The 19,117-nt window shown below is 42.4% G+C and overlaps 1 protein-coding gene across 1 annotated transcript in view; it reads right to left on the bottom strand.

Moving 5' to 3' along the window:
* Window positions 1–8,632: 8,632 nt before the first annotated feature.
* The window catches only part of TBC1D22A (TBC1 domain family member 22A), a 113,314-nt gene continuing 102,829 nt past the window's right edge, over window positions 8,633–19,117 (bottom strand). The window contains exon 13 of the mRNA XM_053404717.1: window positions 8,633–12,218. Within this exon, the coding sequence (XP_053260692.1) occupies window positions 12,090–12,218 (129 nt within the window). The 3' untranslated portion in view covers window positions 8,633–12,089. The remainder of the gene's footprint in view (window positions 12,219–19,117) is intronic.

The raw sequence follows: 19,117 nt of genomic DNA, 5'->3' as shown, positions 1-19,117 counted from the left end.
TAAAGTTACAGCCAGAGGTTTTTTTTCTTTAAAAATGTTTAGGGGTACTCTCATTTTCCTACTCATATTGTCTTCTTCTTTGGTGATAACTCGTAGCAGAGTAAGATTGTCATCCATAAACACGGTTTTAACAATGAGTCTGTAAGTGACTGTGGAGGCCAGTTCTGGATCCACACATCCTTCCACAGTGAGGACATTGGTTCCCAGGCGGGAGTTGATCACGGTGTGGATTTGCCAAGCGTGCCTTCCTCTTAGCACGTTTCTTCCTTGCGTTCTGAGTTCGAGTGTCTTCAAAGCCCATGACACCTTTGGTAAAGCCTGTTCTCCAACTGGAGCGCTCCCAGGCCAGTGTTTCCCAGTTGTCAGTGTTTATACAGTGGTACCTCAGGTTAAGTACTTAATCATTCCGGAGGTCCGTTCTTAACCTGAAACTGTTCTTAACTTGAAGCACCACTTGAGTTAATGGGGCCTCCCAGTGCCGCCGCGCCACTGGAGCACGATTTCTGTTCTCATCCTGAAGCAAAGTTCTTAACCCGAGGTACTGTTTCTGGGTTAGCGGAGTCTTTAACCTGAAGCGTATGTAACCTGAAGTGTATGTAACCCGAGGTACCACTGTACTACATTTTTTAAGATTTGCCTTGAGACAGTCTTTAAGCCTCTTTTGTTGACCACCAGCATTATGCTTTCCATTTTTAAGTTCAGAATAGAGTAGTTGCTTTGGAAGACGATCATCAGGCATCCGTACAACATGACCAGTCCAACAAAGCTGATGTTGAAGCTTTGACACTGGTGATCTTTGCTTCTTCCAGTACACTGATATTAGTTCGCCTGTCTTTCCAAGTGATGTGTAAAAATTGAAATACTGCCCCGCAATGAGGCCAAACTTAGATTCACAAAATGTTTAGGTGTATGCGTCCCCCTGCGTACCCCCAGGAAAAAAAGCACTGGTTACATCTGAACCAGGCTTACAGTGTTATTGCATGCTGAAACACTATCAGGATTAATTGACCATTTCTGCTGAAATTTAAAGGAAAAAACCCACAGCAATGCTTCTCATTTTATTTATGGCTCCTTGCTCCTGCTTTCACTAAGGTGGAGCTCAGTTATGCTTCCAATGATGCTGAGCACCATCACAAACCAGAATGGCCTCAAGGTTATAATATTGTGGGAGTTACAAAAGGCTTTGGGCGCTTTGAAAAAAATAATATGCCTCCTCTTTCAGTTTCCAAGCGTTAACCAAGCTCATTTCAGAAGGTCCCTGGAAAGGCTTTCCTTTAAATATGCTAACATACACAGACTGTGTGGGACTTTTTATTCTTCCTTGGGTGGTTTAAATTGCTGCTGCCACCATTCAGCTGCAAGATCTAGTTTGATCTCCCAACAAGACCTTTTGGGTGTCACAGCTGGTGTGAGCTTCACCCAATATCTTCTGCTTTATTAAGGACAAATTCCCAGCTGCTGCCTATGTAACCCATGATCTAATGCACAAAAAATTTGGAGGGGTGGGGAGGCAGAAGAGAAGTCTGCAATGTTCCCCAAAAATATCAGAGCACTTTCATTGTGTAATGCAAATTCCACTTTCACTTGTTACCAAAGAACATTAGCAATGCCTTCCTCTTGATTTTCTTCATCAAATACAGCAATCTTTGCACTGAACCAAAAACAAAAGAATATCTTAAAAAGAAGCATCTCAAATTAGACACACCATGCCATCTTCCCAGGAGAATACATAATGTAGTTATCTACAACTGCTACTCAGATCAATCTTTGAGGAACCCTACAGATTTATTTTGATTGAGAGCCAATGCATTAACCATCATTTGGCTTTTAAAAAGTTCTTTAAATGTCTCCGTGAACACAAATGGATTCGAAGATGAGCGGAGACCACTTTCCTGCCTAGTGAAACCTCCTAACGTGAAATCTCAAAGCTAGAAAAAAAAGAAGCAGAAGTTGCAGGGTTTTCTAGTTCAAATGAAGCTATTGTAATTATTCCGTGTAGCAGGCACACATGATGCTTTGGCACATTTTCCTGAGCTTGACAATTAGGAACTCAGGATTGCTGTCTAGGGAGCTGAACTTTGCCAAGTAGCAAAAGACTGTTCTATTGTAAGCGGAGCTCATTACCAGAATCCTAAGGGTGACCCTATGGACCACGGAAGGGATAATTTCCCTCTTGCCTTGGCAACCCCTCTCACGTTTTGATCACACCACGACAAGTGGCACTAAATGTGTGCCTGGCTCCAGTACAGCTGCCTAGGAAATAATAATGCAATGACCAAAGCTTAAGAAAAATGGAGAGTTGCCAGCTGGGATTATTACGAAGTCCAGCGAAGCCACTTGCTAATACGGTCTTGCGCTCTGCCTTTCTGAACTAGAAAGCTTTGCAAATAAACGAGCAGAGGGCAAAAGAGATGCTTTAACTGAGAGCCAAGGAGAAACATTGCCTACAGAAAAAAACCGGGGTGGGATTAACATTGATTAAAATTTCAACATTGCAGCAGAAAAGTTAAACTGATGCCTGAAACACAATCAATTTTATCCAGCTAAGTTCTATGCAGTGAAATGAATGGCTATTCATTTTGTCATGCCTATTCAATTCACTGAATCTGCCCTGAGTATGACTAGTGTTAGATCCAACCCAATGTGCAGTTTGGGATATGTGTTGACAAATGGGAGCATAGAAACAACATCAAGCTCCTCTAGGAGACAATGAAGCTATAATTGAGCTGGTCCATTTTCATTCAGCATCACTGATGGACTCAATTTGATGGACTACAAATGGACGCGAGCATTGTTGAGATATTTTGTGGGCACAATGTGGCCCAAAAAATACAGGGCAAGGGGCAGTTTCCATGACTTCCGCTTATTGAGAATGAAAACTGGACTGCCTGAAAGCACCATTAGGGTTGATGATTTGAAGGACAGCGTCAAGGGAAGCTCTGATGACTTGAATGTGCTCTCAAAGATTTAAGACCCTAAGTAGAAATTTTAGGTGGTGCATCAATTTCTATGTTTTTTTCATACAGTCTGTTCCCATACCCAGCTGACATCAAGTATTGAAAAATGAACCCAGCGATGGAAACGACGTTGCGAGTGAATTGGCTCTACGTATGGTGAAAGTATGACAATATTAGATACCAAATTCATTGCAGTGGTTCCCAACCTTTTTTTGGCCATGCCCCACCTAAGCATCTCTAAAATCCTTTTTGCACCCACCCATGACATATAATTCTTATTGTTCAAAAAGTGAACTCCTATTCACGTGGAGGAAACCTAAAACCTACATTAACTTGGTCTGACTCATTCTCAAATTCCCCCCTTAAAAATCAAATTGCCCGGCTGTTGGGGGGGGGTGCCCCACGTTGGGAATCACGGATTTAGAGGGAAAGACAGGTGAGCTGCAGTTCAAATTTACTAATCCAGGATTAGTGAATTTGCTAATCACACTAGGTGTTTATGTGGTTAGTTTTGGATAGTTCCTCAAAAAAACCTACCCGCTGTATTTTGCACATAGAAAACCGTCAGCTCCGCTTCTTCAGCATTCCTCTACTACAGGGCTGTCCAACTTCCAAGTGACTTCATCAAAGTTGGGAGAGGATGAGCCGAAGTTGTTGAGCTGTTTTGTTTTGTTTTGGGGGAGGTATCAGGATCCCGCGATCATCAAGGATCGACCAGGGACATCCCATGATCAACCGGTAAATCGAGAGGCCTGCTCTGCTATAACTAAGGAAAGATGGAGGGGCATTGTGGCTAATTTTCCCAGCTACTCCCATTCCCAACTGTTGTGGAAGATTTAGGCACGAGGCAACAATAGAAACAGAGTCACCCAACTTTTTACTCCTGTGGACACATTCTGATGAAACCGTCATGGGTGTTGGAAACTGGCCCCCTCGGGAAAGGCTGGCTCCTCTTCCCAGGCACTCGGGGCCTGTTGCCGGTGACCTACCCTGGCTGGCATCCGGACAGACCAGGGAGGTCTTGGATAAGCGGCACCTCCCTCCGGAGAGGTGCACACTCCCTTCCCCCTTGCATAGCAGCAGGAGAAAGAAAACAGTCTGAAAAATAGGCTATTTCATTCTACTTTTATTCCTTGACTGTACACTGTACAAAAGCATGACTTCTCTCTCAGAAACCTCTGAGCAACTGACTAACTCCTCCCGTACAGGAACAACAGGAAGGTTTCATGTTACACTGAGAACACAACTCTGAGAATAGCTTGGAACTTCCTGGTCCCACGCTTAGACCCACCAGACACATCGTGTGATGTAAACATCGTACTGCTTGATCGCAGCTGCTGAGGTCTCATATTACAACAATGGGCAACACACACACCGAAACCAAGCAGATACCTCAACACTATATTGGCAACAACAGATTGCTTCTCTTCAGCTTATTTTGGGGGGTGGGGGTCGGACTCTGTGGGAACCTTGTGGATGCTTGTGCATGCAAGGTGTGAGGCTGGTGACCCCTGCAACAGAAAGACCACACTCAATTGATAGTAGTACCCTCTTTTTTTACACAAAATTAAGTTGATTGCTAGATTGCCCAAAGACTACTTTATTATTTATGTTGCGTTGCGTTGTCTTGCTTTAAATCTAACCCCCTCCCTTTGTTGTGTCCCAAGAGAATGATCCCCACTTCCAGCAAATATAAATTGCAAATACAAATAAACACCTAGATGAAACAAATATAATAGATTCTTCAGAGATTTCTTTAATCGTCGTTGAAAATGAAAAAGTCGTCCCCCCCCCAATAATCCCCCTCAATAAATCTGTGTTTCCTTTGGATCTCCTTGATGTGACCCTGCTGGTTAATGGGTACGAGATAATTTGAAATTGAAAGACTACTGTCATTATCTTAGACACCGAGACTTTTGCTATCTATACACCAATTGCTAACAAACAAGGTTTATAGAGTGAAATAATAAATCAACATATGCATGAGGAGACACAAATAAATGATTAATGTTATTATTTTCTCCTTAGCGTTTGATAAACCTATATATCTCTTTTGATTCCTCTCAGTAGGGCTCCAACCAAAGCTGGATTAACTTATTATGCTTTCCATAAAATAGACTTTTAGAGAGGAGGCACAAAATCCAGCTCTGGATTCTCTGTGATGAAAACCTTTCCTTACTCTAGGCATACACCAGGAATTTCAAATTTGTGAACAAAATTAGGTAGTGAGGCTTACACGTTCAGCTCATGATCCAGAAGAGAGCAGCTAATTTTCCATGGACACATTTTGCTGGAACACCTATTTCTCTTCCAGTTTCTTGCGTGTGCATTTTAACATAGGCTTTGAAATACAGACAACACAATCTATTCCCATGTCCATAGCTGAACATACATCCTCAAATGTATTTTATTGAGCCTTTGCCTCTTGGCTGTCAGCTTAGCACAGGTTTTTGAACCTAGAAACTTCCAAGAGGTACAGAGTGTGTCCTCAAAGGATGCTGAGCCATGGCTAACGGCCATGAAGGGCAAGATGGTCAGGCACAGGGTCAGACCAGTTGAAAATGGTCCCCGAGATGGGACAGGTACTATAGGAGTCTGTTATGCGTATGACAACTGTATGTTTAATAGTGTAACGGCTGCGTTAGCATATCCAGCAATGGTTACCTGAAAAAGGGGGAGGATGTTAGCATTCCACTCCTCCGTTGCTGGATATGTGATTGTTATATCACACGTCTGTGTTTACTTCCCAGGTTTGGAAAGTGTGAGAACCGAAACCTGTCTTATCTCTCTTCCGTTTGTGATTGTTCTGTTGTACTTTGTCTCTCTGTCTCTTGGAGAAGGGGGAGAGACACCATGATTGCTTTGTGCTGTATATAAGGTAAAGGTAAAGGGACCCCTGACCATTAGGTCCAGTCGTGGCCGACTCTGGGGTTGCGGTGCTCATCTCGCTTTACTGGCCGAGTGAGCCGGCGTACAGCTTCCAGGTCATGTGGCCAGCATGACTAAGCCGCTTCTGGCGAACCCGAGCAGCACACGGAAACGCCGTTTACCTTCCCGCCAGAGCGGTACCTATTCATCTACTTGCACTTTAAAGTGCTTTTGAACTGCTAGGTTGGCAGGAGCAGGGACCGAGCAATGAGAGCACACCCCATCGCAGGGATTCGAACTGCTGACCTTCCGATAGGCGAGTCCTAGGCTATGTGGTTTAACCCACAGCGCCACCTATTGCTTAATAAATACTTAGAATGCACACACACCAACGCTCCACTTTGTTGCTGCTATACAGTGGTATCTCGGGTTACATACGCTTCAGGTTACATATGCTTCAGGTTACAGACTCCGCTAACCCAGAAATAGTACCTCAGGTTAAGAACTTTGCTTCAGGATGAGGACAGAAATCGTGCTCCGGTGGCGCGGAAGCAGCAGGAGGCCCCATTAGCTAAAGTGGTGCTTCAGGTTAAGAACAGTTTCAGGTTAAGAACGGACCTCCGGAACGAATTAAGTACTTAACCCGAGGTACCACTGTACTTTGCTGAACAGCTGATAAGAGTGTGCACATAGTCTTCTGATGTGTGTCGCTGGGAGCATGTCGGGGCTAAGCATTTATGGATGCTCCGGGCTGCACTTCATCAGGAAGACACCAGAGAGGTTTGTCTCACCCTGGGGGCTGTGTGTGACCCCAGGCATTATTCCGACACCATGATATAGTTTACCAATAAAGAGAAGCCCTTGTACAATCCACACATGTGGCATCTTAGTGCCACACTCCTCTCATTCCCTGCCACAGCAAGTAGCAAGGGTATTATCGCTAGGGATTTCGGTTTTTCTCTTTGGGGGAGGAAGAATTTGAGGCTGCAATCCTGTGGGATAGCTCAGTCAGTAGAGCATGAGACCCTTAATCTCAGGGTCATGGTTCAAAGCCCCACATTAGGCAAAATATTCCTGCATTGCAGAGGGTCAGACTAGATGGCCCTCGTGGTCCCTTCCAATTCTATAATTCTATGAATGGGGCTTACTTCTGAGCTGAAATGTGTATTTTATTTTATTTATTAGAATTAGATACCACCCTTCATCAAGATGGTTCACAGAATAAAATAAAGGAGAAAAAACAAGTAAATAATAAAAAAGCAGCAAAACAATAACACTCCCCCTTCCCACAGATACAACGAAAAGGCTGTAGAATATTGATCAGCCAAAGGCATGAAGAGGAATGTTGCTCAAGAGATTTCTGCAATCTAGAGGAAACTTAAGAGATAGCTTAGTTTACAAACTAAAACCAGAGGAAGTGGTCATGTTCACCCACAGAGAGCGCAAAGTAATTCTTGAAGGCTGTCCTCAGTGATATTAGTACCAAGCAACTTAGTCTGACTAACCCAAACATTGTTTCTCCTGCTTCCTGCATTCAACTCCATACCATTTCTCCCTAGAGCTATAGCAGAATAGTTCTTAAAGTTTCATTGTGCAGGCAGAAGTCTTTCTGTCAGCACGATGACTTGGTTGGGTTCCACCCCCTGTGTGCTTCTAGCTATACTTAAATATTTGTCAGCGTGCAAATTCTTCTTTGGTCTTTATTACATGGCTTCTTTAACACCAATAACTTCATAGAATCATAGAAATTTAGAGTTAAAAGGGACCCCAAGGATCATCTAGTCCAACCTTCTGCGATGCAGGAATCTCAACTGAAGTATCCATGGGAGATGGTCATCCAACCTCTGCTTAAAAACCTCCAGGGTGTCAGGAGTGCATGCAGGAGCCAGGCCCTGTGACCAGTAGGGCTTTGCAGGACTGGGGCCTTCCTAAGTTTGTTCTGGAGAGGCAAGGCGCGGCCCACAGGTGAGGCCGCTTGGTAACTCACTGCACCTGGTGGCAAGAGCCGGGAAGGGATATAAGGTCAGCATTTCCCTTCAGCTCTTTGCCACAGCAACACGTTTCCTGCCTTGCTGCGTTTGGCTTCTTGCTTCCTGATCCTCGGACCTCGGCTTCTTGACTGCTTGCTTCTCAACCCTCGGACACTTGACCTCGTGACTTCCTGCTTCCTGACCCTCAGACCCCTGGCTTCTGGACTCTCGTTCCTGCTCCCACCCTGCCATCTTGCCCCCGGTCCCGACGTCCTCAGCCGGGACTTCGATCGCCCGTAGACCAGACCGTAACACAGGGAAGGAGAGTCCACAACCTCTTGGGAAAGACTGTTCCACTGTCGAACAACTCTTGCTGTCAGAAAGATTTTCCGTCTGTTTAGTCGGAATCTCCTTTCTTGTATCTTGAAGCCATTGGTTTGAGTCCTACCCTCCAGAGCAGGAGAAAACAAGCTTGTTCCTTCTTCCATGTGATAATCCTTTAGATATATGAAGATGGCTATCATATATTCTCTCAGCCTCCTCTTTCTCAGGCTAAACATAACCAGCCCCTTCAACTGTTCCTCATAAGGCATGGTTTCCAACCCTTGATCATCTTGGTTGTTCTCCTCTGCACACGTTCCAGCTTGTCAACATCCTTCTTAAATTGTGGTACCCAGAACTGGACATAGTATTGCAGATGTCATCTGACACCTTTTGAGTCTTACCCATTCTTCAGTTACACCTTGTTATTGTGATACCAAGAGTTGGAGTATTCATTTTAAACCGGATACTATATTCATTCAGAAATATATATTACAGAAAGAGAGTGAGTGAGTCTTGGGTACTTACATTTTATTGTAGAGTTCTCAAGTTAAATACAAATCTATGAGTTTTTCCATAAGAAATTAAAGACTAGTGCAACTAGTTTGTTATATTTAAGATGTACAGATGAATGCAAGATAGTTATATTCTTTCTTGTATTGTATTTACATAGTTCAATATATTGCTTACTATTTACATTTCTAAGCATATACTATAGAAATAAATTGGTTATCTGTGCTGCACGGTTCTTTCGTTACAGCTGTTAGCTAATATTGCGTTTATGACAGAGTGCCTCCTGTATGAACTCTATTAAATTACAAATCAGGCTAAATTAATGAGGTGTCCTGATTTCTTTCTATGCTGAAAAATATCAACATAAAAATATCTATTAGATACCTATTTGTGTTTTGTTTTGTTTTTTACTTTTATACTTGTAATAAAGGAGTATAAAAATGAGGGAAGCCTTTCTTCCACATAACATTTGGTTGGGATGGCACTTACCTGAGATACAAAATTATCAAAAGCCAAGCATAATTCCACTTTAAGAAAAAGGTATATAGGGAATATATAGAATAGTATATAGGGGAAAGTATGCATGAAATTAGTTGTCTGTATAATACCCCCTTTTTATATAAAATAAGAATGAAAAGTTATGCATTTAGAGAAGTCTCTACCCTCATCTACCAATGTGCTCAAGATTTGTCTCCTACAAATGTAAATCCTTTTTGCAGCATGATAGCATTCAATTCTTAAATGAGAAACACTTAAGAGATCTGAAGGGAGCTTGGTAGTTGAGATGGTAACTCAATGGATCTTTACAGAGGAAATGTGTGTGTTTTTAAGATATACACATTTTATTGTATACTTGCATCTAACACAGTAAACTTGTCTGCACCCCTGCCTCACCATTCAAATTCCTATATAAATAATGACATATTTAAAAAGCCCCATCATTAATGCATGTTGCAGCTGATTTCTTCTTCCTTTTGCTATTAAATAAAACGTTCACTGTTATCAAGAGACTTTTCTGTATTCTACCTTTTACTTTGCGTGTTCTGTTCTTGGCAGATACTTTGTTAGGCACAATGACACTGTAAACTTAAAAGAGAGAAACTTAAGAGAGAAATCTTATACTGAACACAGGATGAGAAGTTATCCTGATGCTTGGGAAAGACACATCTTAAGACCTGTAGACATGCCAAACCATGTCACAGAATTTTATCTCTAGTTGCAATATTAGTATGTAATAAGCTAAAGCAATGCCCAGTAAGGCTGCAATAGTTCTGGATTCTCATACATAGCAAATCCCTGCATGGAAGAGAAGGGGAGCATATCTACTGCTGCTACTCCTAAGTAATGGTGCAGTAAGTTCTCCCAGGTAATGCAACTCCACCAAATTATTCTTCTTGTTGTCCTGGAACATCACAACTATTTTATCGCTGTGAAAAAGGCCACACCTCTCTACTGCGGAAGTAATAGAACAACCTTGCTTATTAAACTGATGTGTTTCACAGTCAAATGTCCCCAAGCAATCTAAATGCACAGCTCAATATTAAGACACTTGAACTTAATCTGCAAATGATACCTTAAGGAAACTAATCCTCAAGAAATCTTCATAGCCTCTTAGAATAAGCATCTTCCACATTTTTAGGCCAACCTTGCCTGTGGTTCTTATCGGTTCAGGCATCTATACATATGGCAAGCAGTAAGGTAACATATGCAAAAGGCAAAAAAAAATCCCCAAACCAAAAATGACTTAAAGGCACACTTGGAAAACTGAAAAGAAGTTGTTCCATTTACAGTATAAATTAATTTGGGATTGATAGTATGCAAACTTACTTGATCGACAAGAATCAATCACACTTCAGACAGCAGGTACATTCTAGAATGCTCCTCCAACAAACCTACTTGCACACAGAAATCTAGCATATCAGGGAGGAAAAAATCATACTAGCCTTCCAGATTTCCACATTCAATGAATTTTTATGTGTATATGCAATCCCATACCTTTATTCTAAAGTGATACAGCACAGGAAAAAACTTTACTACCTACCCCTGCTATTCTGCTATTTGGGTAAACTGGCCCTTACAAAAAGTGAATGGAGTGTCAACTTTTGACGGAGCCTTCTATAATGTACTGCCACTTAGTCACAACTTAAGAGCTTAAGTCACAAAAATAACGGAAGAATTTTGTTAGTTGCTTTTCAAGTGAGATAAGCTTCCTGATCGGTTTGTGCAAAATCCTTAAGTGCATGTCAATTGTATGCAGGTGACTTCCTCCAGATAAGTTGACTTGATGCTTTCCTTTTTTATATATATCTACACACACACACACACACACACACACTGGCTGGCATGTTAACCAGTCAGTCAACGTGATTGGTAAGAAAGAGAGCCGACTGGAATCAAGTCTTCACCAGTCACCTTCCCTTACACAGTGCAAAATCCATGGTTTATTCTGGAGGTGGCACAGCATCTTGTTGGTTATCAGGTGACTGTATCCATCTGTGCTTCTTTTCCATGCTCAAGCCAGTCTGTGTCAAGGATGGAAGGCCTAAAAATGCATACATGACTTTTCCGTCAAGTATTCCTACCATGCTAGAAATTCCAGGTAAGGCAATAATGTATTAAAATATATTCACTGTGAACTAAAAATCTTACTAGTGGGAAAAAAAGCATTGAAGCTAAAAGTCTATGTGCTGAAAAAATATTTGATAGTTTTAAAGCATTAAATTATGTATACATTATTATAGCAGAATAAATCTATTTTCTTTTCTTTTTTAGTTAGTACAGTTCAGACACTTCAAAGTGAAATAATTTATACAAAACTATCTGCATACCAGAGGGTATAGCACCCAAGCAGGTGGCATTCTTTTCAAATTCTAGATGTTGTTTTCCATTAAAATCTGTGTTCCTAGATTTCACGCTGTAAACAAAGATTAAAAGGAATTTTTTAAAAATTGTGTTACAAACCAAAATCAAAAGCAAGTCCACATGGCCCTTAGATGACCTTACTGCCTGATACACATCTGCCCTCGTTTTCCGTTCAAGGCAGATTATTCCTATTAGCTCACAAGTACCCCAGAGACTAGTAATACTTCCATCAAAATAATGAACACAATCAACTAGGAACAAGGCTCATGGAGACAAGACAATAAGTCATTAGATACCAATGAACATAAAACACTTTCTTCATTCGTATAGCAACTATAAAAAGAAAAAGGGAGAATAAAAACAAAAGCAGACTCGATTTTTTTTGTAGCCACGTTCACTTAAGTCAATCACAGTCTTCTTAACGACCTGTTTGCCGATTTCTTTGGTAATCCACCAACCACATTTTTCTTTTGCTGAACTATTTTGGGACTCTCCGTATGAAATCAGGAGCGAGTAATTGCGTGTCTGCACAACCAGAATAATGAAAATGATCCTATGCCACAGCAGACAGATTGGCTGTATACGGTTTCTGGTGCTTTCATCTCTTGTAATGATTGGGGGCGTCTGCAAATGCAAATTTCAGTCTGTAGGCTTCTGCGAGGAGGACACTGACATCTTCGTCTTCCCAGTGCACCGTGGGCAAGTTCTGCAGAAAGATGAGCAGTTCCTTGGGAAAAGAAGAAAAAGACAGCAGAATAGGTCATTACGCAACTATTTCAGTAAATGTCAGGCTGATTTGGGGTGGGGGTGTTTTTGAGCGACTGAACTCCAATGCTACTTGCGACAGTTTCTAAAATGGCTTGATCTTGAACATCTGCATGCACACAGGTAAAATAAAACTTGCTCTTCGGAAGCATACATGCGATGCTTTTCAGCACAAAAATCCAAATACATTAGCTAACCATAATTGGTAAGGATGGAAACTCATCCAGCTGTTAACAGATGTGGGAATGATAAAAGAGAGGCGGAAACAACTCTAAATTTGTTACATCTTTCTTATCTGGAATTTTCTTATCTAGATCTGTGCATACACCTTTCTTGTTATTTGTTCATTTCATGAATACCTAGGTTTAATCTAAGTATCTTCACTGCAGATCCCATCTCTCATTTTCTCCAGTACAGGTGAATGATATTTACTGGAAAGTTGTTTTCTAAGGCAGCTACGGAGTAGAACAAAGTGAATATACGCCTTTAATCTTGCATCAGTCATGGCTTCAACCATCTACGACAGGGAACTCTGGCCCCTTCAGTCTGTTTTTAAAAATGCTTGTATACATTGCAATCCACATTGCAGCAAGGAAGAAGCAATGCTATAACTTTGACAAACACATAGCCATCATATTAGCCCTTCAGTGTGCATAGCTGCTACAAAATAGGAATATTCAAGTAATAAGTTCAAGTAACAATTACAGTTCCCAGGATTCTTTGGGGTTGTTTAAAGTAAATGATACTGCTTTAAATGTATAGTGTAGATGGGGCAAAGGTCGAGATACTTATTAAGAGGTATAAGATACTTTATCTCAATTTTAATTGGGTTTGTATTTCCCAGAGCTTATTTCTGCAACCATTTCCCATCCGAAAGGCTTGAAAATAACAGATGAATGGGTCCTTTTAGTTGGTTAGAGCATGGTGCTGACGATGCCAAGTCTGCAAGTTCGATCCCGGGATGGGACAGCTGCAGTGCAGGGGGGTTGGACTAGATGATCCTCAGGGTCCCTTCTAACTTTAGAATTCTATGATTCTATGACTGCTACACAGAGGGACGCAGGTGGCGCTGTGGGTTAAACCACAGAGCCTAGGACTTGCTGATCAGAAAGTCGGCGATTCGAATCCCTGCGACGGGGTGAGCTCCCGTTGCTCGGTCCCAGCTCCTGCCAACCTAGCAGTTCGAAAGCACGTCATAGTGCAAGTAGATAAATAGGTACCGCTCCGGCGGGAAGGTAAACGGCGTTTCCGTGTGCTGCTCTGGTTCGCCAGAAGCGGCTTAGTCATGCTGGCCACATGACCCGGAAGATGTACGCCGGCTCCCTCGGCCAATAAAGCGAGATGAGCACTGGACCTAATGGTCAGGGGTCCCTTTACCTTTATGACTGCTACAACTGAAGAGCCAGAAAAACTGCAGGCATGTTTGAGCTTTGGAAATTCCAATATGAACTGAGCTGATCCAGAGATCCTGCACTAATATTTGGATTGGAAAGACAACCATTGGATTTCACACTTGTCTGAATTTTCCAACACCTTTCTTGCTTCAAAAATGCATCAAAATGTGTTTTAAAATGCTGTCAAACTAAACAAATTCAAATACACGTATTTAAATACAATGTCCATGTCTCATTAAAGAATGCACAACGTGAAAGCAGACATTAATGGATTTATAAGTGAACACCTATGAAAAGAAGGCAGGTCGGAAAAACTAGTTCATCCATCCCTAATTTCAACCATGTAATCTGCATTTCATGATGCAGCCAGTGTCTGGTTTCCGGGAATCCGGTCCTCCCTCCCCACAGCGGGCTGCCAGTAACCGATAGACAAGAAGCTCTTACCAAGTCTTTTATGCAATATTCACAGAGAGAGGCTTAGAAATGCTGCCTCTCTGATTGTTGATCTGAGTAAGCTCCACCCCCCCTTCCTTCTCAGTCCTCAACAGCACCAGCCCCCTTATGGTGGCTGCTTAAGGCCATTTGCCTCTTAGCTCTCTGCTCTCCTACTTTCACTGGTTCTGGGAGATTGCTTTCTAGTGATAACGTGTCAGCCAGCCGCTCTGGCTCTGCTTCTTTTCTCCCATTAGCTCCCAGCTTTGCCCCTCTTCTGCCAGAGTAATGACCTTCTGCAAACCACTGTTGTAAATCGATACTGTCTTCCTGGAAGGTTGAAGAGGAGGAGGTGACGGTCTCCACCATTCCTCCTCAGCCCAGTCCCTGACAGCCATAGACCACATTCCTATTATCCTTTCAGCTCAATAGAACAGCATGAAACATGCACAAATGTTCCTATTACATGTGGTGGAAGTGAGAGTATGGGCTCCATTTACCTTTGTCTTCCCGTGCCTTTAGATAAACAAATCTATCGTTCTATTGTTAAAATTGTTACCGTTTGGCATTTCTTCACAGCTTTGATTTTGTGTTAGTTGCTCAAAACACACCACTTATGCTCTATTGGAGTTCGACGGCAGCTAGAATAGGAACCAGCTAGTAATCTCATAAACTATGGAAAGCTAATTCTGGCCCTTCACATCTTATGGAAATTACATGAATGTACACATTATTTAGGACATCAGATACATCAGCCCTATGGTAAATATTATACACGTTGCACCTATAATTTACTATTAAAATGTTGTTGCTGGGCTCTTTAACACTATAGGATACTAGCAGTAACAATGAGTATAGATCTATAAATGTGTGTGTAAAAAGCTTTCAGCTGAAATCCAATGTATATTCATGAAATACTTCAAAATGCCAGTGATAAGTTGAATTGGGCGAATCTGGAGCCACACATTCTAGATATGCCATAAATCAGTGTCACTTACGAACTCCACCTGGTCGTTTAACAGGTCTAATTCCTCTCTCCATTTACTGCTTACAAGAAAACAATCAATATATGCTGAATGACTCAAGATCCAGCTTATTAAATCTTGGTAGTCTGATTTAATGCTGAACTTTCTTACATTTCTTGGTGACAACTAGAAAGACCAAAAATTCAGGGACTATTTTTCCTCCCTATATTTTTAGATCCTTCAATGGAGTCTGCGAGTTTCTTTCAAGCCAATTGCCTATAAAAGGAACATTCTTATCTTATTTTTAACCTTTCTTTCACATTCCCTGACCTTTCAACCAATAGATCAAACAGAACACAAGCATGATTCATAGAAAAGATTAAACTGTGTTTAGACAAAAAAGGTCAGTCCACACACCAATGAGAATAGCTAGATCTTAAAGCAGATATGTGACACACACACACATGCAGAACACATCGTAAAAACCAAATTTTCTATGCCATTGCATCAGATTGAATGGCAATACTTCGCTTTCACACAAAAACTATTTTTTCCTGTTTTTATGTAGCACACCTGCAATGCCTTTTAAAATGTCACCACCCTGAGAACATTTCAATATTCAAAGCTGGAACAGTGTGGTATGACTTCTTTTATTCATCTCCCTCGAAATTATCTCTGATCTCACAGATGTGGATCCAGAAACATACCATGCTTCAACCCTGAACGAATCAGCAAATGTCGTCTTTTATAGCTGATTTCTTTGACAATTCTGTTATTAGTCTGGGGGGGGGGGGAGAGAAACCTTGTCAAGTTCTGGAAGAACCAGCCTCTAAAAATAGAAAATAAGTGATAGTTATATTGGGCTCCACTGCCAGCATTTAAAATTGGTCAACTAGGGATGACAGTTTTCAACAAGATGAAACTGAAAAGGTGACACTTTGACAGAACAATCTTCCATTAATCTTTTGATAACATAGGGAGATATATTTTCCATGTGATTAATTTCATATTTTCCAGGGGAAGCAGTTTCATGAAAGGATGCAGAAAATAAGCTAACAATTGGACGGGTGGTGTTTTTTTTCTTCTTCTCCCTTTTTATACGTCAAATCACATACAAAGCCGCATATTTTCAGGGCACCGTGCAATGTATTTTGAAAAATAATCTTAGATGGATCTCCATTTTATCTAATAGGAATCCATCTGCAGGTTATTTTTTTATCTTCACTTCCTGTTCTTAGCAAAAGACTTGCAAGAGCATTGCCAGAAAAGCCTAGTCAAGTCACATGGGGGAAATGTACATTCTCAAAGACAAGACAAATGACATTACCCTGGCCATGACAAAATTTCTTCCGGAGGTAGTAAGAATTAGAAATCAACATGCTCTGGATAAAACATAGTGACTGCCTTGGAATGTTTTCTCGGTATTGCTGCTGTATTTTGCTTTCAAAACTGTTTTTGTGGGTCTTTGGACTGAAATAAATAATGTTTGTTTCTACATCTTTGAAAGCATAAGGTAGTATTGGGTTCATGAAATTACACAGAAGAGGAGGAGGAGTTTGGATTTGATATCCCTCTTTATCACTACCCGAAGGAGTCTCAAAGTGGCTAACAATCTCCTTTCCCTTCCTCGCCCACAAGAAACACTCTGTGAGATGAGTGAGGCTGAGAGACTTCAGAGAAGTGTGACTAGCCCAAGGTCACCCAGCAGCTACATGTGGAGGAGCGGAGACGTGAACCCGATTCCCCAGATTATGAGTCCTAATTACAGAGGTCTAATAGGTTTCTTAGGGACATGGGTGGCGCTGTGGGTTAAACCACAGAGCCTAGGTCTTGCCAATCAGAAGATTGGCGGTTCGAATCCCCGTGACGGGGTGAGCTCTTGTTGCTCGGTCCCAGCTCCTGTCAACCTAGCAGTTTGAAAGCACGTCAAAGTGCGAGTAGATAAATAGGTACCACTCCGGCGGGAAGGTAAACCGCATTTCCGTGCGCTGCTCTGGTTCGCCAGAAGCAGCTTAGTCATGCTGGCCACAGGACCCGGAAGCTGTACGCCGGCTCCCTTGACCAGTAAAGCGAGATGAGCACCGTAACCCCAGAGTCAGCCACGACTGGACCTGATCGTCAGGGGTCCCTTTACCTTTACCAGGTTTCTTGTTACCTGACAGGGTAGGAAACCAACAAGATTCTCTACCATTATAGGAAGCCAGTGTGGAGTAGTGGCCAGAGTGCTGGGAGCTCAGAGTTCAAATCTCCACTCGGCCATGAACCTCACTGGGTGGCCTTGGGGCAACACACTGTGTCTCAGCCGCATCTGCCTGACAAGGTTGTGGTAAGAATAAAATAGGGAGGAGAAATATGTATGCCACCTTGAGCTCTTTAGATGGAAAGGAGGAATACGGAGCATGAGACTCTTAATCATTGGGTCATGGGTTGAAGCTCCTTATTGGGCAAAAGATTCCTGCTCGTGGTTCCTTTTTATATTGTGATTTTATGTTGTAAATGCCCTGACACCTGCAGGTATAGGAAGGTTTCCAGGTCCTGACCATGAAACTTCACAGCCCCAAATGAAGATTCATAACCATTTCAAGGACCCCACATTTATGCTAGGCCATTCTGGAATTTCTGTCTTTGTCCCTCTCTCTAACACAATGGCTGGCCTGCCAACAGCTCTCTTTTCAACTGCTTTCGTTTTGAACAGATCAGGACTAGTAACATTTTAAAAGGAGTGGAGATATAGCTGAACTTAAAAAGGTAAAGGTAAAGGGACCCCTGACCATTAGGTCCAGTCGTGACCGACTCTGGGGTTGCAGCGCTCATCTCGCTTTATTGGCCGAGGGAGTCAGTGTATAGCTTCCAGGTCATGTGGCCAGCATGACTAAGCCGCTTCTGGAGAACCAGAGCAGCGCACGGAAATGCTGTTTACCTTCCCGCCAGAGCGGTACCTATTTAGCTACTTGCAGTTTGATATGCTTTCGAACTGCTAGGTTGGCAGGAGCTGGGGCAGAGCCTTCTGATCAGCAAGTGCTAGGCTCTGTGGTTTAACCCACAGCGCCACCCGCGTCCCAAGCTGAACTTAGCTTTCAGCTAAACATGGTGCCGAGTCAGGGGCAAATATATATTTCGGTTACTGAGAAATTAAGAATCCAATATACCCATACAGGTCATTCAATGTAACAGCGATAGTATAGCACCCACAAACAGCATGGAAACATGATTAGGCCTCCTTTGGGACACACAATCTTAGTTTAGGCTTCAGTAAAACTGCACAGAGGGATATAGGAGATTATGTATTGTAACTTGGGGTGAAGCTGGGGTGTAATGGTTTGACCACATTAAAGGATTGATTTCTTACAACTGTGGAATGAGTGCTGGACAGAGTAACGGAAAGGAATCCAGAATATTTCGAAGAGGTCAATGGAACCCAAAGGAGGTTGCCACAGCAAGCCACAAAAATCCCAAAATTAAAAAGGCCCCCGTGCTGATCAAAGGCTCATTAAATGCGGAATGCAGTCTCACTGATCTGGAAAGAAAATGGAGTGCAGGCATCACATTGAACAGCTGATCAGTACACCAACCATCCCGATGACATCTCTAAGGCTTCAACAGTTCTAGTGGTGACAAGCAGAATATATGACATGATTGTGTTGACCATGGCAGAAGGCAGAAAAAGAAAGTTTATGCAGCCAAGAACATATTCCCTATGCCTAACGAAGTCCTCCAATGCAGCAGCTGGACTGGTGACTGGGAGTGGCTGCCGAGACCACATAACACTGGTCCTGAAAGACCTACTGGCTCCCAGTACGTTTCCGAGCACAATTCAAAGTGTTGGTGCTGACCTTTAAAGCCCTAAACGGCCTCAGCCCAGTATACCTGAAGGAGCGTCTCCACCCCCATCGTTCTGCCCGGACACTGAGGTCCAGTGCTGAGGGCCTCCTGGCGGTTCCCTCACTGTAAGAAGTGAAAGTACAGGGAACCAGGCAGAAGGCTTCTTGGTGGTGGAGCCCACCCTGTGGAACACCGTCCCATCAGATGTCAAAGAAATAAACAACTATCAGACTTTTAAAAGACATCTG

This window comes from Podarcis raffonei, chromosome 10, assembly GCF_027172205.1.
Source record: "Podarcis raffonei isolate rPodRaf1 chromosome 10, rPodRaf1.pri, whole genome shotgun sequence".
Taxonomy (NCBI): Eukaryota; Metazoa; Chordata; class Lepidosauria; order Squamata; family Lacertidae; genus Podarcis; species Podarcis raffonei.
The sequence above is the reverse complement of the archived record's forward strand: the minus strand, read 5'-3'. Positions and strand labels throughout refer to the sequence as shown.